Source organism: Saimiri boliviensis, chromosome 7 (assembly GCF_048565385.1).
Source record: "Saimiri boliviensis isolate mSaiBol1 chromosome 7, mSaiBol1.pri, whole genome shotgun sequence".
Lineage (NCBI taxonomy): Eukaryota > Metazoa > Chordata > Mammalia > Primates > Cebidae > Saimiri > Saimiri boliviensis.
This window is the reverse complement of record NC_133455.1, coordinates 101,135,937-101,158,931: the sequence shown is the minus strand read 5'-3', so window position 1 is coordinate 101,158,931 and position 22,995 is coordinate 101,135,937. Positions and strand designations below refer to the sequence as shown.

At 49.6% G+C, this 22,995-nt stretch overlaps 1 protein-coding gene across 2 annotated transcripts; it reads left to right on the top strand.

The window, feature by feature from the left end:
- The first annotated feature begins 408 nt into the window (after positions 1–408).
- On the top strand, positions 409–22,852 carry FOXJ2 (forkhead box J2). Of its 2 annotated transcripts, XM_003926692.4 has the most exons (11): positions 410–1,508; positions 7,663–8,009; positions 10,974–11,048; positions 12,312–12,380; positions 12,562–12,702; positions 13,716–13,914; positions 16,996–17,397; positions 18,123–18,224; positions 19,081–19,290; positions 20,572–20,670; positions 22,494–22,852. In XM_003926692.4, exons 2-11 carry the CDS (start codon positions 7,677–7,679, stop codon positions 22,580–22,582), a joined length of 1,719 nt encoding a protein of 572 aa, XP_003926741.1. In that variant the 5' UTR covers positions 410–1,508; positions 7,663–7,676; the 3' UTR covers positions 22,583–22,852. The 2 variants fall into 2 exon arrangements, with proteins under 2 accessions (XP_074259227.1, XP_003926741.1); XM_074403126.1 differs by lacking the exon at positions 18,123–18,224 and having other exon boundaries at positions 409–1,508.
- The last annotated feature ends 143 nt before the right edge of the window (positions 22,853–22,995 follow it).

Genomic DNA, 22,995 nt, shown 5'->3' with positions numbered 1-22,995 from the left:
CATTTACTAAATTCCAGGATGATACCAGGGAAACATACAAGCTTCACCCCAGTCTTCGCCTCAAGGCTCGTGATCCTTGAGCAACGATCTGGAGGGAAAGAGAAGCCCATCAGAGGGTCCTGCGGCAGCCGGGGCAGGCTGGCTGTTGACGGAGTTGGAAGAACGGACGCCGGAGCCGGAGCGTCCGCCGGACCTGCCGGTGTGCGGGGCGCACGAGGGAGTCTCCGGCCGGGGAGCGCTGCGTGGTCGGCCCCGGTGGGCGGCGGGGTCTCGGAGCCGCGCAGCCGCAGGCGGGCGCAGGGCGGCGCGGCTGTCCCGGCGGAGCGCACACCGCGCGGCGCGGTCCTCCTTAACCCGCGCGGGGAGGCGGCCGGCGGGCGGGGGCGGGGAGGGGCGGGCGCGCGGCGCGGAGGCCGGGGAGGAGCCGGGGCCTGCAGCGGAGCCGAGCCGAGCCCGAGCCCGCGCCAAGCCCTGACACTGCCCGTCCGCCTTTGCTTCCCCGGGAGCCCGGACCGGCCGCAGCCCGCGCGGTGGCAGCGCGGGGAGCCCCACGCGCCGAAGGGAGCGGGCCGGGCAGGACGGCCCGAGAGGAGGCGCTGCCGCCGCACGAGCGGGGACCGGAGTCTCGAGCCGCGGCCTCCCGGACGGGGCTGCCCAGGCCAGCTCGGGGAGAGCCGGGAGTGCGAAAACCCCACCCTCCGAGGCACCCCGGGAGCGGAGGCGGGAGCGGGGGCGCCAGCAGCCTCTCCCCCTGTCGGAGGAGACCCTGACCTCTGGGGCGAGGGAAAGAAGAGACCCCTGGAGGGGACGCGTCTCTCCTGCCTGGAGGCGAGGAAGACCCCTGTACCAGCCGGGGAGGGGACCCCAGAAGTGGAAAGAGGGGCGCTTTCCTTTGGGAAGCACAGCGAAACCACCCTAGCGCGCCCCAGCCCCTCCGAACACACACTCTCAACAGTTCGAGACTTTGGAGGCAAAGCCAGAGGGGGCTGTGCCTATGGAGTAGGCACCCTCGGCCCACCAGCGTTCACAGGGGACGGGAGTCCTTACGTGCAGAAGCCACTCCAGGGAAAGAAGCGGAATTGGCCTTCAGCTGGAGCGGGGAAGACCTCCCCCTCGACTTCCTCGTACCTAGACGGTGGAACGGGGTAGAGCCCCTCCGCCCAGATCTCCCGCAGGCAGAAAGAGCCCTCCACCCGAGAGCGAGCCAGTTTGGGGGGGAGGAGACAACTCCTGGTTGGGAGAGGCTCCTCCCCTCCTCCCCAGGGTAACAAGCAGGGTGTGGGGGGTGTGCCACCTTCCCCAAGTAGGACCTCCTTCTCCTCCCCCTCCCCCTCCTCCTCATCCTCAGGGGACCCAGTTCCCCTCACCAACTTGGGAGGCTCAGCCAAGTACAGGAAGAGCCACTGAGGATGAGAGCTGTCATCTGCCTCTGAAGAGGGGAATCCCTCCACCCCCAAACTCCAGTACCAGGTGGTTCCCTCCCTTTGCCGGGGGAACCCTGGAGACAGGTTAGTGCTTTCTTTCATCTTCTCTCTGTCATCGTCTGGCACTAGTGGGTGCCGGGGGCCGAGATGGTGGATCGTGGGTTTCACGAGTGGGGATGATAGAGTGATGACTCAGAAAATCCACTGGGAAATGTGTTCCAAGGGAGCTGCTGGATTTGAACCCACATCTTGCTGCAGAGGCTCTGAGAAATGGCTTTCTTAGTGTTTGGGGACTAAAGGGATGGGATTGATTTTAGGTACCTAGAGAACTGGGTGTTTTCATGCTGAGGAAAAGGGATATCAGAAAACGGCCACATTTTGAGAACATGCATACTGCGTAGCAGTGATTTGCACAGCCCAACCAATGGTAAGACTCCCATAGCACGCTTCACCTTGGGCCTTTTCACCTGGAGAGTGGGCTCTCATCAAAGTCATGGTGGCATCTGGTGTCCTGGCCTTGCCCAGGGCATGCGGAGGTCAGCCTCGCATTGGCCAGAGGTGTTCGTTCCGTCCAGCTTACTCCCTTGACAAGAAAGGCAATCTGTTCCAACTCATCCTATCTCCGACACCAGGAGGCCTCCTCTCCTGACATTTCCATTCCTAGCTGGATGTATGCCTCTGCCCGTTAAATCCAAAGGGAAAATGGGAATCCCACATGTGCTGAGGCAAGAAGAAAGTGTGCAGGGGAATGCCAACTCCTGGGTTGAAATGCTTCCTTGACGCTGCCCGGGTGTCTTCTCCACTCCTGTTTTCTGCTCACAATTCTTCAGGGAAAATTAGAGCCTGGATACGAAGGGGAGAGGGCTGCTGCCCCGCTTCTGTCCCCTTCCATCGAAATAAGTTGACCACTGAGAAGATGTGACTTTTGAGGAGTATATAAAATTTCCTTCCAGAAAAGTACCTAAGAGTCTTATCCTCTCCCTTCCTGTTTCTTGTTGAGTTCTGAGTCTCCGGAGCCCTGTGTTAAAAGTTTTCTTTCCTAATTTAGGGAATTATCAAAGTCCAGCATCTTCAGAAAAGGCAGGAAAAGGGTACCAGGAAATCCTCCCTGTGAAGGCTGGGCTGTTTTTAGGAGAGGTCACTAGCTGGGTGTCTGCTTTCCTGCCTCTCCATTAGCAGATACCCTGTCTTCTTTCTCACAGCAAGGCCAAGTTGTGAAGGAGGCTTCATCTGACTTGGGTTTTCATATTGTCTCCTCTCTCTGGGGCGTGGGTGAGGTCTGCCTAAGTTCCTGAGTACATTCACCTGTCCTGGAAGTCACCTGTTCATGTGATATATGAGATAGGGCACAGGTCTGCGTGGTTGTGCTGTAGGACAGCATGCACATACTTCTTAATTCAGGTGAGTGTGGCTCTCTGTTTCGAGTGTGTATGTGTGTGGAGACAGGTACTTACGTGCTTTTCAGACTATACTTCAGTTACCTAGAATGGTATGTTTCTGGTGAGCCTTTAGAAGCAGGTGCCCCTGGGCAAGGACATGGAGAGGTGGTGGTAAGGATGCCCACCTGAGGAGAAAGGCTCGGGCTCCCCCGGCCAGTGGGAGCCCTCATGACTGTCTACAGGACAGTCCTTTAAGCAGCAGGGAAGCCCAGTCTCCGGTTGGGATCATTTCTTCTCGGACCAATAAGAGAGCTTCACTGCTGATACCTCTAGTCTCAAAAGGATGAGGATCCTTGACTCCTAACTCCAGAACTCCCTCCCCCACCTTTTACAAAAGAGGCCACTCTAGTTAACAGCAGCCTGTTTCTTTCAAAGTACTTCACCAGATGCTGGCGCGCACCTGCCTGAATGGCTCAGGGTGAACTGGATCACACCTCCAAGCCCACCACGACCGTGCAATTTAACTGGCCCTGCCTGCACTGAGTTCCCTAACCCTCCTTGCCTCTCGAATCAGTTAGAAGCCGGTGGCTACTGGGAGGGATTAACTGTGGTTTAGAGACTGTGCTTTCCCAAAGCATGCCTTAAACCTAGTTCTCCTGGAAGATAAGAGATGATGGTCCCCCAGTCCTTCATTCTTGGAGTCTTCCTCCTCCTAGCATTAGCCAATACTGGACGATATATATATTTTTTGAGACGGAGTTTCGCTCTTGTTACCCAGGCTGGAGTGCAATGGTGCGATCTCGGCTCACCGCAACCTCCGCCTCCCGGGTTCAGGCAATTCTCCTGCCTCAGCCTCCTGAGTAGCTGGGATTACAGGCACGTGCCACCACGCCCAGCTAATGTTTTGTATTTTTAGTAGAGACGGGGTTTCACCATGTTGACCGGGATGGTCTCGATCTCTTGACCTCGTGATCCACCCACCTCGGCCCCCCAAAGTGCTGGGATTACAGGCGTGAGCCACCGCGCCCGGCAATACTGGATGATATTATCTCCAAAGGAAACGTTTGAGAGTCTGACATTCTGAAAACCACTGCGGACTCAGAGCAGGCTTTGGAATGCAAACCACTGCAGGCTTGCAGCTTCCTCTCTTATATCTATAGTCTGTCAGTTTGCTAATTTTTAATTTCGAATGCTCTCTTTTTTCCCCTAGTCAAAAACTATAGCTACTTAAATAGCACTTAGTAAGTGCTCTAAAAATATTAACTGAAGGTCATCCTTACAACAATCAAAATAGTGGAGCTGGGATTGAAACCCTGGCAGCCTAACTCCTCAGGTGCTCCACCTAGCCACTGCCCTCTTCGTTCTGACATTCTGTACGGGGCAGGAAGTTATCACACCTTAATACCTGCCATTGGCGTTGGAACAATTAGCCTTTCAGATAAAATGGGAAGAAAACTGAGCCTGTTATTGTGGATCTTACATGTTTCATCCAGGAGCCGTCTCTCACTCCCAGAATGTCTGTCTGTCTGTTTTTCTCTGCCTTTCTCCCAGTTATGTAGTCTTCATTAGACGTCCTGGGGATGTGATGGAGCCTGCCCTTTGGCTGCCTTTCCCAGCTTCTATGGGTATTTCCTTTTAGTCTTCCAGCACACACAGAAGAATGTGGCCTGACTCAGGTTCTGCCCAAGCCCCGTGGCACGAGGCCCACCTGGAGAGAGAGGTCTGGGTAACTAGGTTGGTTGGACTGAGACATGGAAGTACCTCTTGTTTGCTTTTCTAATAATAGCCCTGAACATTAGCCTCATGCCATTATTTTGGGGAGCGTGGAATGCGTGGCAGCCGCAAGCTTATTAAGCTTCATTCACTTCCCTGCAGGGACGATGCTTTGGCAGGGTTTATTAGTTCATCTCTTTTATTGGAGGGGAAAACTGAGGCCTCAAGACTTCATTGGGGGCCGGGCATGGTGGTTTATGCCTGTAATCCCAGCACTTTGGGAGGCCGAGACAGGCGGATCACCTGAGATCAGGAGTTCAAGACCAGCCTGGTCAACATGGTGAAACCCCATCTCTACTAAAAATATAAAAACTAGCCAGGCATGGTGATACCTGCCTTTAATCCCAGCTACTCAGGAGGCTGAGGCAGGAAAATTGCTTGAACCTGGGAGGCGGAGGTTGCAGTCAGCCAAGATTATGCCAGTGCACTCCAGCCTGGGCTACAGAACAAGGCTTCGTCTACAAAAAAAAAAAAAAAAAAAAAAAAAAAGACTTCATTGTGGAGGCAAGGGATGGTTGGGGACAGTCCAGGAGGATTTGATTTGGAATAGAACCAAGGAACCTCAGTCTCTGTGGCTCTCCATGGTGGGCTGCCCTTCACAAACTGGGAAGTGAAGCGGGTGAGGAAGTGGGATGGGTTAAAGGAGAATGGTGCTGAAAGATCAGAAGGATCAGATGCTACAAGCTGCTTGTCGCTGGTGAGATTTGAATGTATTTTGAGTGCTGGGGCTGTATCTGGAGAGCTGACTGGAAAGGGGCTGGAGACAGGTTAAATTTAACCTCAGGGTCCTAACCTGGTGCTGGGATAAGGGTAGGGAAGGGCATAGAACAGCTTGCAAAGGGCTGACGGTGCTTCCCTTTCAGGAACTCACTGTGATTGGCATGTGCCAAATGGGTTCTGTAAACCTCTAAACACTTTAAATCCACTCTCATGCCCCTGCCCAATGTTGGAAAAGTTGTTTCAAATGAAATATCAACTGAAGGCCTCTGTGCTCTTAAGATGAGATTTCCTAGGGATCTTTAGTAGGAGATAATAGGGAATAGGGCAGAGCTAATTTAGGGACCTCCCATCTGGGGAGGACCCAGGAGGACCCTGGTCGTTGGAAACCTGCTCACCAGCGTGCCACTCTTTAGCCCGGATGACCCAGCTGCAGGACTGTGATCCTGCTACAGGCACCCTGCGATAGTCCAGGGACTGTGATGTTTTGACTTAGCAGTATTGGAAGGTGTGAGGTTCCTGGAATGATGAAGTGCTCCTGTTAGTTTCCATGTTCCCATGGTTTAGGGCAAGGTGGTAGTGGGGTGAAGAGGAAGATGGTAGGAGAGAAGCTGAGGATAAAGAGGAAACCCTTCATGATGCTATTTATAGACAGGCCATCTCCCTTCCCCCGCCCCTTTTCTTCTGTCAGACAATTCTTGGGTCACAGTTGGGTCTCTTGCCGCCCCGGCCTCTGAGGCACTAAGGTGTTTCCTTCAGGCTTGTGGAGGGCGTGTGTTGCTGGTTAGGAGCACAGGGCTGGGTACGTGTGCACACATGCAGATTGCCATCTGCGTGGGTGGGATCTTAGGGAGAGGGGAGTAAGTGAGAATGTTGACCCCCTAGGAGAACGGGCTAAGGGTTAAGGGGAGAAGAATCACTACCTAGGATAGAAGAGGGAGCTGAGACCCTGAGGAGAGGGGGTGGGGGACATGCTCCTATCCGCTGTCGAGCTTTGGACTGCAAAATGTGCGGATCTGTTGTATTTGTATGTATACGCTCGTGCATATATCTGGCTGTGGATTTACAGATCACTTGCATCCTGTGTTTCTGTTCAGGATTCTGAACTTTGAAGCAATCTAGTCCTGGCTCCTCAGGAGAAATGCCCTGGTGGGACCGAGGAAGACAGTGTTAGCTGGAACCTGGCGGCTGTGCAGGCACAAACAAGTGCTTAGGGGGTTGCTGGCATCAGCGCTATGGGAGTGCCAAATGGCTACCTAGGGGTTCCTGCCAGCCTCTCTAGACCCTGAAATTCAGATATCACCCATCATTCTTCACCTTCCCCCACCAAGACGTCGCTGTAGCTATACCTCTCTGCTGGCAAGAGCGCCAGGCAGTGTGGGTGGCAGCAGGGTGTGCAAACATCAGGCGTAGGCGGTCTGGCAGCTCCAGGAGTTTGCATGGAGGTGCAGTGAGTGTGCCTGCCTGGCTGGGAAGGAAGGAGGGAGGAGGAGGGTGGAGAAGGGGAGCCAGCTCGAGCCCCAGAGTGGCTATTTTTAGCCAGGCTATCTGATTGTAACCGGTAGGCACACAGCTGGGTGTCTCCCTGGCTCAGTGAAGCCCAGCAGGCTGAGAGGTGGGAGGTGCCTGTGGATGACTTCTTCCTGGTGTTGGTGTCTGTGGGCGGGAGCATGCAAGGGCTAGCTTTAAAAGCGTGAGGGCAGCTGTGAACTCAGGATGTGTTACTTCTGTGTGTGACTTTGTGCTCTGGTGGTGATGTCTGCTGTATACGTCGTCGTGATCTCGGTGTATGTGCTTCACTGTTTATGTGTCTGTCTGCTGGTTGTCATATATAATTTATGCCTGGGATAGATCTAATATGCCTCAGGTGCACCTGTGTGTGGGTTAAAAAGGGCAGGCGCTCATGTCTAATATGAAACCTGCTTAAAAGTGTTGGTGTGTGCCTCATCCGTGTATGTTTGTATTTTGGTAGACTTTTTCTTTATTTGTACATTCATGCCATCGGAGAATGGGCTTTAACTAATTTTATCTGCTGTCTACATGGATTTAAAAAAAAACCTAATTCCTACACAGTTTAAAAATACTATGTTGTAGGGCTCTAAGGAAGGTGAATTGAGGAAATGGCTCGATCTGGTGTGAAGGTTGATCTCAGAGGCTTCCTGGCCGTGCTCCCCATTAAGTTGTGGGATAACTAGCACTCATCATCTGGTAGATAGACCTGCTTGGGGGTTCTGGGAACACCCGGTGGAAGGCCATGCCATGGGTCTCTCATGGGAATGCGGGTGGAAAGAAACTTACTTCCCTCAAACAAAAGGATTCGAGTATTACTTGCCTCCAGTATTTTCGTGGCCTCTTTGTCTTCTCTGCAGAACCCAGAAGTACCATGGCTTCTGACCTGGAGAGCAGCCTCACCTCCATAGACTGGCTCCCCCAGCTGACCCTCCGAGCTACCATTGAGAAGCTGGGAAGTGCTTCCCAGGCTGGGCCTCCCGGGAGCAGCCGCAAGTGTTCACCAGGCTCTCCCACAGATCCTAATGCCACCCTTAGCAAAGACGAGGCAGCAGTTCACCAGGACGGCAAGCCACGGTACAGCTATGCCACCCTCATCACCTATGCCATCAACTCCTCTCCAGCCAAGAAGATGACCCTCAGCGAGATTTACCGCTGGATCTGCGATAACTTTCCCTATTACAGGAACGCTGGCATCGGCTGGAAGGTGGGGATGCCTCCAAAATCTTGGCTTAGGTTTAACCTTCAACAGCCTTTTTCTTTGCTTTCGTTTCTTTCTGTAACCTGTTCAGTTTACTCTGGCTTGTCTCAGAGATGTGAAAATTTAAAATCTCATATGTTCTGCCCCGTACTTTTTTTCAGAGTTGAACAACTTTTTTTTTTTTTTTGAGACGGAGTTTCACTCTTGTTACTCAGACTGGAGTGCAATGGCGCGATCTCGGCTCACTGCAACCTCCGCCTCCTGGGTTCAGGCAATTCTCCTGCCTCAGCCTCCTGAGTAGCTGGGATTACAGGCACGTGCCACCATGCCCAGCTAATTTTTTGTATTTTTAGTAGAGACGGGGTTTCACCATGTTGACCAGGATGGTCTCGATCTCTCGACCTCGTGATCCACCCGCCTTGGCCTCCCAAAGTGCTGGGATTACAGGCTTGAGGCACCGCGCCCGGCTTTTTTTTCTTTTTTTTTAAGATGGGGTTTCACCATGATGGCCAGGCTGGTCTTGAACTCCTGACCTCAGGTGATCTACCCAGCTCAGCCTCCCAAAGTGCTAGGATTACAGGCATGAGCCACCGCGCCCGGCTGAACAACTTTTGTAAGGTATACTAGGGAAACGCCAAACCGTTAAGTATAGTGATGGGGATGGGAGGATGCTGCTGCTCGTCACACCCTCTTATCTTCCCATCCCTCAAAGAGGATATTCATTCATTTCACAAATGTTTATTGCCGTTCTGCGAAGTTCAAGTCACTGTACAAGGCATGGCATCACCCCTGCTTCCCTAGAGGTAGGAATCTAATCTAGATTGTCAGATTTCCATCGCTCCATTTCACAGTCATCATCTTCTGAAAAGCAGCGTTCCAAGAAAAATAATAATACAATTAGGTTCTTTACCAACAGCTGGCTACCAAGCAAGTAAGGAGAAGTTAAGTTGTTTGGCTGGAGATGAAAAAGGAAGGGGTTCCTCTCCCAGGCAAAGAAGGAAGGCCGATGTGCTCAGTTTTTGGGAGCAGCGGCTCATTTGTCAATTGTTGAGTAGGAATGGGAACTAATATGTCGTTCTCTCCCTCTGTAAATCACCAGTTGACATACAAACCATGTCATGAGTTGGAGACTATTGAACGCATTCAGTTTTTCTTTCTTTCTCTCTTTCCTTCTGTCTCTCTTTCTTTCAGCAGCGTCTTGCTCTGTCACCCAGGTTGGATTGTAGTGGTGCAATCATGGCTCACTACAGCTTGAACCTGGGCTCAAGCAATCCTACTTCAGCCTCCTGAATAGCTGGGACTACAGGCATGCACCACCATGCACAGGAAATTTTTTTATTTTTGTAGAAATGGGTCTCACTATGTTGCCCAGGCTGGTCAAGCTCCTAGACTTAAGTTATCCTTCCATCTTGGCCTCCCAAGATGCTGGAATTATAGGCATGAGCCATTGCACCTGGCCTATTGAGCTTTCTCTTTGTAAATATGTCCCCGCTAGCTACCATAACCCCCAACCTCACCCAACACACTGTTTTTTGTTTTTTTTTTTTTTTTTTGAGAAAAGAGTTTTGCTCGTTTCCTAGGCTGGAGTGCAGTGGCACGATCTTGGCTCACTGCAACCTTCGCCTCCCAGGTTCAAGTGATTCTCTTACCTCAGCTCCCAAGTAGCTGGGATTACAGACATGTGCCACCACACCCAGCTAATTTTATATTTTTAGTAGAGACGGGGTTTCTCCATGTTGGAAGGGCTGGTCTCGAACTCGTGACCTCAGGTGATCCACCCACCTCGGCCTCCCAAAGTGCTAGGATTACAGGTGTGAGCCACCATGCCCGGCCCAAGCACACTTATACAATATTTCTTTCCTTCAAATGTGAACATTCTATGAACTATTGAGAAAATGAAAGTGATCTGTGTTTTTTTTTCATTAATAAATTATATAAATAGTTGTAAAGCATCGTTCTTTTGGTGTCAGGGTAGACTGAAGAACTGGGCAGATGTGATTGTGAGGCATTTGTATACTTGTCAGTTGGCTAGATTGAAAAACTATATAATCAGTTTTTCAGAAGTGGTAGTAATCAAATTTATAGCCATTCCCTCCCATCAGTTTAATCTCTGCTCACTCGCTCCTTCCTTCCTTCCTTCTCTGTCTCTGTCTCTGTCTCTCTTTCTCCCTTTTTTGGAGTTTTGCTCTTGTTGCCCAGGCTGGAGTGCAGTGGTGCGATCTCTCAGCTTACTGCAGCCTCTGCCTCCTGGGTTCAAACTATTCTCCTATCTCAGCCTCCTGAGTAACTGGGATCACAGGCTTGTGCTACCACGTCCGGCTAAGTTTTTTTTTTTTTTTTTTTTTGAGACGGAGTTTCGCTCTTGTTACCCAGGCTGGAGTGCAATGGCGCGATCTCGGCTCACCGCAACCTCCGCCTCCTGGGTTCAGGCAATTCTCCTGCCTCAGCCTCCTGAGTAGCTGGGATTACAGGCACACGCTATCATGCCCAGCTAATTTTTTGTGTTTTCAGTAGAGACGGGGTTTCACCATGTTGACCAGGATGGTCTCGATCTCTTGACCTCATGATCCACCCGCCTCGGCCTCCCAAAGTGCTGGGATTACAGGCGTGAGCCACCACGCCCAGCCTACACACCCGGCTAATTATATATTTTTAGTAGAGACAGAATTTTACCATGGTGGTCAGGGTGGTCTCGAACTCCCAACGTCAGGCGATCTGCCCGTCTCAGCCTCCCGGAGTGCTGGGATTACAGATGTGAGCCACCACGCCAGGCCTGCATTTTTCTTATCTCATTGCTTTTTGCTATTTGATGCATAATTCTCTCCATCAGTGTAGTTAAGAGGTGCTAAGTTTACCCTGACGGTTGAACTCCATGATGTATTATGTTTTTTGTGTGTCCCTCTGTGTTCTGTTGGAAAATGTTCTGCTCTGCACAGTGCTCAGGTCTAACTTGATTCTCTGCATCCCCAGAATTCAATACGGCACAACCTTTCTCTCAACAAGTGCTTCCGGAAGGTGCCCAGACCTCGGGATGACCCTGGGAAGGTGAGATACTGCTGTAAGCATTGAGGGGAGGAGCAGGAAGGAGAGTGAAGTAGTTGATGGTCCAGAGTCCTGCGGCTGTTTTAATTATCCAGAAGAGGAAATAATTAGAGAAGCATCTTTATTTTTTCTCAGAGGAAGAGCTTGGTTGTCAAGCTTGTGGGCCCCCAGTAGAATGGGTGACTAAGAAAGACCGTGAGACCGGGCGTGGTGGCTCACGCCTGTAATCCCAGCACTTTGGGAGGCTGAGGCGGGTGGATCATCTGAGATCAGGAGTTCAAAACTAGCCTGGCCAACATGGTCAAACCTTGTCTCCACTAAAAATACAAAAAATTTGCCGGGTGTGATGGCGCGTGCCTGTTATCTCAGCTACTTGGGAGGCTGAGACAGGAGAATTGCTTGAACCTGGGAGGCGGAGGTTGCAGTGAGCTGAGATTGCTCCATTGCACTCCAGCCTGGACAAGAGTGAAACTCCATCTCAAAAAGAAAAAAAAAGGAAAAAGACCGTGAAATCTTTTCTTAAAAAAATAGAGGCCGGGCGCGGTGACTCACGCCTATAATCCCAGCACTTTGGGAGGCCGAGGCCGGTGGATCATGAGGTCAAGAGATCAAGACCATCCTGGTCAACATGGTGAAACCCCGTCACTACTAAAAATACAAAAAATTAGCTGGGCATGGTGGCGCGTGCCTGTAATCCCAGCTACTCAGGAGGCTGAGGCAGGAGAATTGCCTGAACCCAGGAGGCGGAGGTTGCGGTGAGCCGAGATCGCGCCATTGCACTCCAGCCTGGGTAACAAGAGCGAAACTCCGTTTCCAAAAAAAAAAAAAAAGAAATACTTAGGGGTAAAGTTGACTTTCCTGCTCCCTCTTTTTTGTGTGGCACTCTTTTTTTTCCTAGATGTAAAAGGTAGACTTAATAACCTTTGTAGAAATGTCTCTAAACAAAAGGCCCTGGTGTTTCCCCCATAAAAGAGAAGGGATGGATCATTCTCTCCATTTGACGGAGGTGGATGCTAAAGTCCAAGCAAGTTTTGCCTCAGGTCAGAAGGGAAGGGAGAGGCTGTGTCTGGACATCGTCAGCTCTTTGAGCTAGATGCCATTGTTCTGCCCCTCCAAAACAGTCGAGGCCTGTGTTTGGGCCACGGGAGTACCTCTGGCATACTCAGTGAGTTTCTAGGACAGATTTGCTCTTCATTAATACCCAGAACCCTGGGAGGTACTGAATGTAATGATTTTGTTCTCTGTGGGGATGGGATCTCCTTCCAGGGTTCCTACTGGACAATCGATACCTGCCCTGACATCTCCCGAAAGAGAAGACACCCTCCAGATGATGACGTAAGTTCCCAGCTCCTGGAGAGATGCCACATCTGAGCCAGCTGCTCCTTCCACCTTTTCTTGTGACTGTGCAGTCCTTTGGGAGGCAAAGGTGGACGGAATACCAGCAGAGGGGAAACCATGGGTCTTGGGAGGATGTTGTGCCTCTGCTTATAGATTTCTTTTTCTTCACAACCCTCAGCTGTCCCAAGACTCACCGGAACAGGAGGCAAGTAAGAGCCCACGGGGAGGCATGCCAGGGAGCGGAGAAGCCTCGCTGCCTCCCGAGGGGAATCCGCAGATGTCACTTCAGAGCCCCGCATCTATTGCTAGCTACAGCCAGGTAGGAAGCAGATACGGCAGGGGTCATGGGATGGGTGGTGAATAGATTCATATGTCTGCCTGTTCATTCAGAATTACGTATTGAGTATCTGTGATATATGAGGCAGGTAAATTGAGAAAGAAGGGGAAAGCAAAACTGGGAAATAGAGAAATAGAGAGAAAAGCATAGCAGAACTTTGAGAAAGATCAGGGAAAAAAGGCTGGGCGCAGTGACTCATGCCTGTAATCCCAACACTTTGGGAGGGCGAGGCAGATGGATCATTGAGTCCAGGAGCTTGAGACCAGGCTAGCCAACATGGCAAAACCCCATCTCTACTAAAAATACAAAAATTAGCTGGGCATGGTGGCTTACAGCTGTAGTCCCTGCTACTTGGGAGGCTGAGGCACAAGAATCACTTGAACCTGGGAGGTGGAGGTTGCTGTGAGCTGAAATCACGGCATCACACTCCAGCCTGGGTGACAGAGTGACACCCTGCCTCAGAAACAAACAAACGAAAAGAAGAAATGGAGACGGAGGAGAGAAAGAGGGTAGATTTAAGATAAGAATCAATGAGAAAAGAAGGAGAGCCGGGCGCGGTGGCTCAAGCCTGTAATCCCAGCACTTTGGGAGGCTGAGGCGGGCGGATCACGAGGTCGAGAGATCGAGACCATCCTGGTCAACATGGTGAAACGCCGTCTCTACTAAAAATACAAAAAACTAGCTGGGCATGGTGGTGCGTGCCTGTAATCCCAGCTACTCAGGAGGCTGAGGCAGGAGAATTGCCTGAACCCGGGAGGCGGAGGTTGCGGTGAGCCGAGATCGCGCCATTGCACTCCAGCCTGGGTAACAAGAGCGAAACTCCGTCTCAAAAAAAAAAAAAAAAAAAAAAGAGAAAAGAAGGAGAGAATGATGTTGGGTTAGTGAAGAGCTAGGAGAGGACAAGAGATCAGGCAGGAGAGCCTGGTGACCACTGAAGGGTTGTATTGGTGCCTCAGCTGGGACACCCATCAGGAATTTCTTACCTGTTTTTGCAGGGCACAGGATCTGTGGATGATGGAGCAGTGGCAGCAGGGGCTTCAGGCCGAGAAAGTGCTGAGGGTCCTCCTCCCCTCTATAACACCAACCATGACTTTAAATTCTCCTACTCAGAGATCAACTTTCAGGATCTAAGCTGGTCCTTCCGCAACCTCTATAAATCCATGCTGGAGAAGTCCTCTTCCTCCTCTCAGCACGGTGAGTCTGGAGTTGGGATGGGTGCCTGGAGACTTTTTTATCTTGTTGAACAAGTGGTGATGTTTTTTTTGTGTGTGTGACAGGGTCTCACTCTGTTGACCAGACTGGAGTGCAGTGGTGCGATCATGGCTCACTGCAACCTCTGGCTCCTGGGTTCAAGTGATTCTTTCACCTCAACCTCCCAAGTAGCTGGGAGTACAGGCACGTGCCACTACGCCCGGCTAATTTTTGTAGTTTTAGTAGAGACAGGGTTTCACCATGTTGGCCAGGCTGGATTTGAACAACTGGCCTCAAGGCATTCACCTGCCTTGGCCTCCCAAGGTGCTGGGATTATAGGTGTGAGCCATCATGCCTGGCCATATTTCTCTTTCTTTCTTTTCAGTTCATTTCTTTTCTTTTCTTTCTTTTCGGCAGAGTTTTGCTGTTTTTTGCCCAGGCTGGAGAGCAGTGTCGAGATCTTGGTTCACTGCAACCTCCACCTCCTGGGTTCAAGTGATTCTGCTATCTCAGCCTCCTGAGTAGTTGGGATTACAGGTGCCCGCCACCATGCCCAGCTAATTTTTGTATTTTTTTGGTACAAATGGGATTTCACCATGTTGGCCAGGCTGGTCTCGAATTCCTGACCTCAGATGATCAGCCCTCCTTGGCCTCCCAAAATGCTGGGATTACAGGTGTGAACCACTGCGCCTGGCCCATATTTCTTATTTTTAACACAAAGAGAGGTATCACTACTCAGAGGAAATATTTCATGAACTAAAACTGTTTGGAGCCGAGTGAGCTCATCTGTCCTTGTGCAAATACAGCTGTTTCAGGAGGCAAGCTAGGTTATTTGCCTCAGAAAGTCAGTTGGAGGATTGCCCCTTCCAGAACTAATGGCAGTGATTTTTTTTTTTTTTTTTTTGAGACAGAGTTTCACTCTTGTTACCCAGGCTGGAGTGCCATGGCGCGATCTCGGCTAACCGCAACCTCCGCCTCCTGGACTCAGGCAATTCTTCTGCCTCAGCCTCCTGAGTAGCTGGGATTACAGGCACGTGCCACCATGCCCAGCTTATTTTTGTATTTTTAGTAGAGACGGGGTTTCACCATGTTGACCAGGATGGTCTCGATCTCTTAACCTCGTGATCCACCCTCCTCGGCCTCCCAAAGTGCTGGGATTACAGGCTTGAGCCACCGCGCCCGGCCGGTAGTGATTTTATGGCTGCAAGCGAGTCATTTGGAGGATGACCACTAGGGGGCAGTAGCAGCAGCAGTACCCTCTCCCCAGGAATCCCTGCGTTTCATTGTGAAAAGTTTCTTTTGACTTTTTAGTGTATTTATATTTATGTTACTTTTACTGTGAAAAATTGCAAACAGACGCAAAAGTGTGGAGAAAAAGATAATAAACCCCTGTGTTCCATCACCCAACTTTAACAGTTGTTAGTATTTTACTAGGCTTGTTTTGTTTACCACTGAGCCTTCTAAAAATTGGAGTAATTTAATGGAATTCACATAAACCATGTCATTCCACCCATAAATACAATTTTGATATATATCTCTAAATGATGACTTTTCTTCTGGTTGTGTACTATGACCTTATCACTCCTAACATAATTGACTATACAGTCTTAATATCAGCTAGTATCTTGTCCCTGCACATTTCCCTAATTATCATGTGAGAATGAATTAAAGTTTTTATTGAGAAACCTTTTTTTTTTTTTTTAAATTAAATAAAAAGATGGGGTTCCACCATAATGGCCAGGCTGGTCTTGAACTCCTGGCTTCAGGTGATCCACCCACCTTGGCCTCCCAAAGTGCTAGGATTACAGGCGTGAGCCACTGCACCCGGCTATTGGGAAGCCTCTTGAGAGAACATCTGGTTCATCCCTCTGCAGTTCCTGGTGTTCATTTTTTTTTTGAGACGGAGTTTCGCTCTTGTTACCCAGGCTGGAGTGCAATGGCGCAATCTCTGCTCACTGCAACCTCCGCCTCCTGGGTTCAGGCAATTCTCCTGCCTCAGCCTCCTGAGTAGCTGGGATTACAGGCACGTGCCACCACACCCGGCTAATTTTTTGTATTTTTAGTAGAAACGGGGTTTCACCATGTTGACCAGGATGGTCTTGATCTCTTGACCTCGTGATCCACCCGCCTCGGCCTCCCAAAGTGCTGGGATTACAGGCGTGAGCCACCGCACCCGGCCCTGGTGTGCATTTTTAAAATAACGTAGAGACGTCTAAGGTTGTGAAGTTGACTTCAGGTGAGGAATTGGACCTTCTCGTTCTGTGCAGTGGCTCTTTATTGGCAGCAGGGCTGAATGGAATGTTAAAAACTGGTTAGGAGTCACTTTTTGGAAAACTTTTCTTAATCTTCATGAATTTCTTCTTGTATTTCCCAGGGGATCAGTTTCTAAAGTTATGTTCCAAGACTGTAGCATTTGCTTGAGAAATAAATCCAACCCAGGTGGTTGGTTAATTGGAGGTAGGAACTCGAGAAACTGTCAGAAATAAAGTAAAAAATTAGATCGAGTGAGGACAGGCTAGCATTCACTCAAGTTTTATTGTGACTGAAAGACCCTAGGCTTAGACTTTTGTTCTTTCCGGCCTGTCTGCTTGAGAGAGAACTCCGTCCCAAATCTGTGCTCCTCAGTCAAGCTGCATTTGTTTGTAGAGAATACAGGAAGGAGTTGGCAGTAGCAGCGTGTGGAGAAAATACGGAAGAGGAGTTTGTTTTGTTTCTGATTTCTTTTTTTTTTCTTCCCCTAAACACTAGATGACCAGGGATGGTTTCCTTTTGAAAGTTCACCTGCTGGGAAACTGATTTCAGGCCTACACCCAAATCTCTGAGAAGTAGCCTTAAAAGCTGCACACTGACCTTTTTAGTAAGATTTCAGTGGTTTCCACACTGTCAGGGCCCTCCTCTAATCTAAGTGCCTTTTCATCTCTTGTACCTGCCAGGAGGACCACAGGGATCCTTGCTGCCCTAAAACATTCTTATCCTTTTAACTCCGCAGTTTCGGTCTGAGACTTCCCATCTCAACCAGGGAAAATCCCATTTTGTGAAAAACACATTGCCTAAGTCACTTGCCTGCTTCTTCCCCACGTGCAGGCTTTTCGTCTCTCCTGGGGGACCTGCCACCCTCCAACAACTACTACATGTATCAGCAGCAGCAGCCACCGCCACCTCAGCAGCAGCAGCAGCCGCCGCCACAGCCACCGCCCCAGCAATCCCAGCCGCCGCAGCAGCAGGCACCTGCCCAGGGCCCCTCCGCTGTAGGGGGTGCTCCTCCACTGCACACCCCAAGCCCAGATGGTTGTACCCCACCAGGGGGAAAGCAAGCTGGGGCGGAAGGCTATGGGCCTCCCCCGGTGATGGCCATGCATCCACCCCCACTGCAGCATGGAGGCTACCACCCTCATCAGCACCATACCCACTCCCACCCTGCCCAGCAGCCCCCACCTCCACAGCCACAGGCACAAGGCCAGGCTCCCATCAACAGCACTGGCTTTGGTGAGTATGGAGGTGCAGAGTGATCTAGAGGAGGGTTGGATGATGCGCTTGTTCTAACTCTGGCATGGAGGTGCAGTTAGTTGGCAAGTTAATGGTGGGTCTTTTTTTTTTTTTTTTTTTTTTTTTTGAGACGGAGTTTCGCTCTTGTTACCCAGGCTGGAGTGCAATGGCACGATCTCGGCTCACCGCAACCTCCGCCTCCTGGGTTCAGGCAATTCTCCTGCCTCAGCCTCCTGAGTAGCTGAGATTACAGGCACGAGCCACCATGCCCAGCTAATTTTTTTGTGTTTTTAGTAGAGACAGGGTTTCACCATGTTGACCAGGATGGTCTCGATCTCTCGACCTCGTGATCCACCCGCCTCGGCCTCCCAAAGTGCTGGGATTACAGGCTTGAGCCACCGCGCCCAGCGCAATGGTGGGTCTTTTAAGCTCGCTCCCTCATGTGAGCTCATCTGAACAAAGTTACTATTTAGGGCTCTGTCTTAGAGAATTCTTGGATCAATTGACATTGTTTTGCATGTTCTCCTGACTATGAGGCTGGCTGTACCCAAAGCATAGATAGCTTTTCCAGTCCTAAACCCCCAGGGAGGGAGAGTCCAAAACTTGGAAATGCAACTGATAATCTGTATAGATGCAAGAATCTTGCACGTCGTTAGTCTGGGGTTAGTTGATGCTGTCTTACACCTCACTCTGTCATCTTACCCACTTTCCCCTCTTCTTCACAGCCTTTCCTTCTGACTGGTGCTCTAATATTGACTCTTTAAAGGAAAGCTTCAAGATGGTGAATCGACTCAATTGGTCCAGCATTGAGCAGTCACAGTTCTCAGGTTCGTGATCAAAGGAGGAAGGGAAAACCCAGTAGAAATTAGAACCGGAAGAGGGTGGTTACATGAAGTTCAGGAATTCAGGATTTCATTGTTTTTCTTTCATATCACACAAGATGGATAATATTTACATCATTTTCAAATTAACTCAAATTAATTTTGTCTGAACTCAAAATATGGCAGTGGATTATCCTAGTCTATTCTGTGTTTGGGAGAGAGAAGTCTCTCAGGAATTTGGAAGCCCTGGACCACTATTTTGTACTTTTGTCACCCCTTACTGATACTGACAGTGTGACCTTGGCTGAGTCACTCTGTCACATTGAAAGTTTATAGTATTCTTCAGTAAGATGGAAATTAAAATTAGAATTTGGATGCCGGGCGTGGTGGCTCACGCCTGTAATCCCAGCATTTTGGGAGGCCAAGGCAGGTGGATCACTTGAGGTCAAGAGTTCAAGACCAGCCTGGCTAACATGGTGAAACCCCGTCTCTACAAAAATACAAAAAAATTAGCCGGGCGCGGTGGTGCGTGCCTGTAATCCCAGCTACTTGGGAGGCTGAGACAGGAGAGTCACTTGAACCCAGTAGGCAGAGGTTGCAGTGAGCTGAGATTGTGCCATTGCACTCTAGCCTGGGTGACAGAATGATACTTCAAAAAAAAAAAAAAAAAAGAATTTGGTAAGGGATCAAATAGAATGAGAGTTTGAAAATGCAGAGCTCTGAAAGATGTAAATTGTTATGTAAATAGTGCCTGTTATCAGTGGTAATGATTTATGGTGTGTTTGGATTTGTGCAATAGGGCTGGGTCTTATGGGGCTTTTTGCCTCCGCAAGGTTTGCATTGCTTGCTTTCCTCTTTGTAGAACTGATGGAGAGTCTACGACAGGCGGAGCAGAAGAACTGGACCCTCGACCAGCATCACATCGCCAATCTGTGTGACTCCCTCAACCACTTCCTTACTCAGACTGGTCATGTGCCCCCCCAAGGGGGTACCCACCGGCCACCAGCCCCTGCCCGTATTGCCGACTCTTGTGCCCTCACCAGTGGCAAACAGGAGTCCGCCATGAGCCAAGGTACCGCACAAAGACAGTCGCCATGGAGGTAGAGACTGTGATGAAAAGGAAGGATAGGAGAAAGACACAAGATAACAGAGAGAAAGCATTTTATGGGCAGTGGTCCAAATTGAGCAGTCGAAGTAGTTTACCAGTTGACTACACATCTGTTGAGTCAGTGAAGTCCTAAACTGAAAAATGCGAAAGAAATACGGTATGATAGGCCGGGCGTGGTGGCTCAAGCCTGTAATCCCAGCACTTTGGGAGGCCAAGGCGGGTGGATCACGAGGTTGAGAGATCGAGACCATCCTGGTCAACATGGTGAAACCCAGTCTCTACTAAAAATACAGAAAAATTATCTGGGCATGGTGGCGCGTGCCTGTAATCCCAGTTACTCAGGAGGCTGAGGCAGGAGAATTGCCTGAACCCAGGAGGCGGAGGTTGCGGTGAGCCGAGATCGTGCCACATTGCACTCCAGCCTGGGCAACAAGAGCGAAACTCTGTCTCAAAAAAAAAAAAAAAAAAAAAAGAAATATGGTATGATTTCTTTTTAGACCTCGGTTTGGGAGATCAGAGTTACTTAAGAAAAGGGAGGAAATTTGTTAGAGAAGGGCCCTCTTTTAAATCTGTGGCTCAGTAATCCCTAACTGGATGATACCACTTGACATGGTAGTTCTACATGTAGATGATCTCCAAACTAGTGAAATGAAAGACGTGTTGTGATTCATGTTCCTGTTCCTTGGATTTTTTTTTTTTTTTTTTTTTTTTTGAGATGAGGTCTCGCTTTGTCACCTAGGCTCTGGAGTCCAGTGGCGCGATTACGCCTCACTGCGACCTTGACCTCCTGGGCTCTGCAGATCCTCCCACTTTAGCCTCCCGAGTAGCTGGGACTACAGGTGCGTGCTACCATGCCCAGCTAATTTTTTTGTATTTTGCTTAGAACTGGGATTTCACCATGTCGCCCAGGCTGTCTTCAAACTTTTGAGCTCAAGGGATCGCCCATCTCGGCTTCCCAAAGTGTTGGGATTACAGGCATGAGCCACCATACCCGGCCCTACATTTCTGTATTATTCATCCTTATATCTTAGCGATTTCACAATTGCAGTATCCATTTGTTTTTACCCTCAGTGGTGAGGACTGGTAGCTTCTGCAGAAATCCTTCAAGCCTGCAGGAGCTATAGAACAGGGCAGGGAAGAGAGAAAGAAGATGGGAACAAGGGTATATTCTTTTCCTCCCTGCTTTGTTGAGTATGGTGACCCCCCCAACCCCCCAACTCAAGTAACTCTTCTCTTCTTTGGCAGTGAACTCTTATGGGCACCCACAAGCTCCGCACCTCTACACAGGCCCATCACCAATGTACCCAATCCCCACCCAGGACTCAGCAGGCTACAATCGCCCAGGTAAGAGCCAGGAAGCTTGTTTCAAAACTGCAATAATCTGATGAGCTCTTTTGCTTTCCTTTGACTCTGAGCTGGGATTCTCTGTATTTTTGCCTGCATCTGACAGGAGGGAATGAGCCTTTATAATTCCCAAGGCTACCTGCTCTGGAGGTATATATCAGGGGAGTCTAAAGAAGACAAATTTACCTTATTTATTTCTTTATTTTAGACAGAGTCTCACTCTGTTGCCCAGGCTGGAGTATAGTGGTGGGATCTTGGCTCACTGCAACCTCCACCTCCTGGGTTCAAGTGATTCTCCTGCCTCAGCCTCCCAAGTAGCTGGGATTACAGGCACGTACCACCATGCCTGGCTAATTTTTGTATTTTTAGTAGAGATGGGGTTTTGCCATGTTGGGCAGGCTGGTCTTGAAGGACTGCAAGTGATCTGCCCGCCTCTGCCTCCCAAAGTGTTGGGATTACAGGCGTGAGCCACTGCACCCAGCTAGATGTACTTTAAAATTAGCTAGTGACTGCATAAGTAAAAGGAAGTGAAAGCATACATATAAACAAAAAATGGCTACGTGCAACATTTATGTGTGGCTTCGGAATCTAGATGGAAGATGTGCTCAGGCAAAGAAAATGAATTTGTTATCTGCACATACTTGCTTTATGTACATGTCTGCTTTTCTGTCACCTGATCTCCAAAATCAGGGGTCTGGAACTGAGCTAGCTCTGATAGTGGGGGTGAGGCAGGGAGACACCGAATTGCCATAGATAGAACAAAGTGAACAGATCCTTCACATTTAGACACATACAGAAAAATCACTGTTATTCTGCCTGAAACCACAAGTGTTTTCAATTTTCGAGGGTGACATCTGACTCTTTGTATTCTTTGTCCTTTTAATATAAATAACAAATTTCTGTACTGCTATTTCATATGATATTATCTTCTGTTTGTTTCTTTGTTTGAGTCAGAGTCTTGTTCTGTTGCCCAGGCTGGAGTACAGTGGTGGGATCCTGGCTCTCTACAACCTCCACCTCCCGGGTTCAAGTGATTCTTGAGCCTCAGCCTCCTGAGCGGATGGGATTACGGGCGCCCACCACCATGTCTGGCTAAATTTTTGTTTTTTATTAGAGGTTGGGTTTCACCATGTTGGCCAGTCTGGTCTAGAACTCCTGACCTCAAGTGATCCACCTATCTTGGCCTCTCAAAGTTCTGGGATTACAGGTGTGAGCCACTGCTCCCAGCCACATGATATTATCTTCTGTATGTTATTTTATCATTATCATATGTTTTCGGAAGTATAATTTTTTTTTTTTTTTTTTTGAGACGGAGTTTCGCTCTTGTTACCCAGGCCGGAGTGCAATGGCGCGATCTCGGCTCACCGCAACCTCCACCTCCTGGGTTCAGGCAATTCTCCTGCCTCAGCCTCCTGAGTAGCTGGGATTACAGGCACGTGCCACCATGCCCAGCTAATGTTTTGCATTTTTAGTAGAGACGGGGTTTCACCATGTTGACCAGGATGGTCTCGATCTCTTGACCTCGTGATCCACCCGCCTCGGCCTCCCAAAGTGCTGGGATTACAGGCTTGAGCCACCGTGCCCGGCCCAGAAGTATAATTTTTAATGGCAGTATAATATTTAATTGCTGTGGAATGTAGTTTAGTTTATTTCCTGAGACTTCACTCAAGTGGTGACCTGCAACCAAAAATAACTCCAGCTGATAAGGGTGGTAGCTTCACAAGCCCTTCTTTATGGTATTATCTGGGGCTGAGCACAGTCCTAGGTTGAGGGAACAGCTTCCCATCGACTCTCCTTTCACTCACTTTCTTTCTTTCTAACAGCACACCATATGGTTCCTCGGCCCCCAGGGCCACCTCCTGGTGCCAATGAGGAGATCCCTGATGACTTCGACTGGGACTTGATCACTTAGTGCATCACAGAGTGTGGACATCAGCCCAGAGCCGAGTGGTGAAGCCTGGCAGTGGGGAGAGAGCAATCCCAGCCCTTCCCTTCTCCCCACCCCCATCTGTATATAGACATATATCGTCTTTTTGTCCTTTCTCTGTCAGAGAAGCCACCGCAAGATGCTGCCGAAGATAACCCCCCTTTCCTGCCTCGTTCTTCTCTTTTCCTTCCTGTTTTTTCCCTAGTTCTTTTATTATTATTCTTATATTATTATTATTATTATTATTATTGGTTATATACTGTCCGCTGTCTCCTGTCCCTACACCATGGGTCATGTTCACCTCTTGCTAATGTAAAATCATCAGGCTGGAAGAAGAAGCCACAACAGCGACAGAGAAAGGTCTCAAACTCTGGTTTACCTTTCTCTTGGAGAAACTT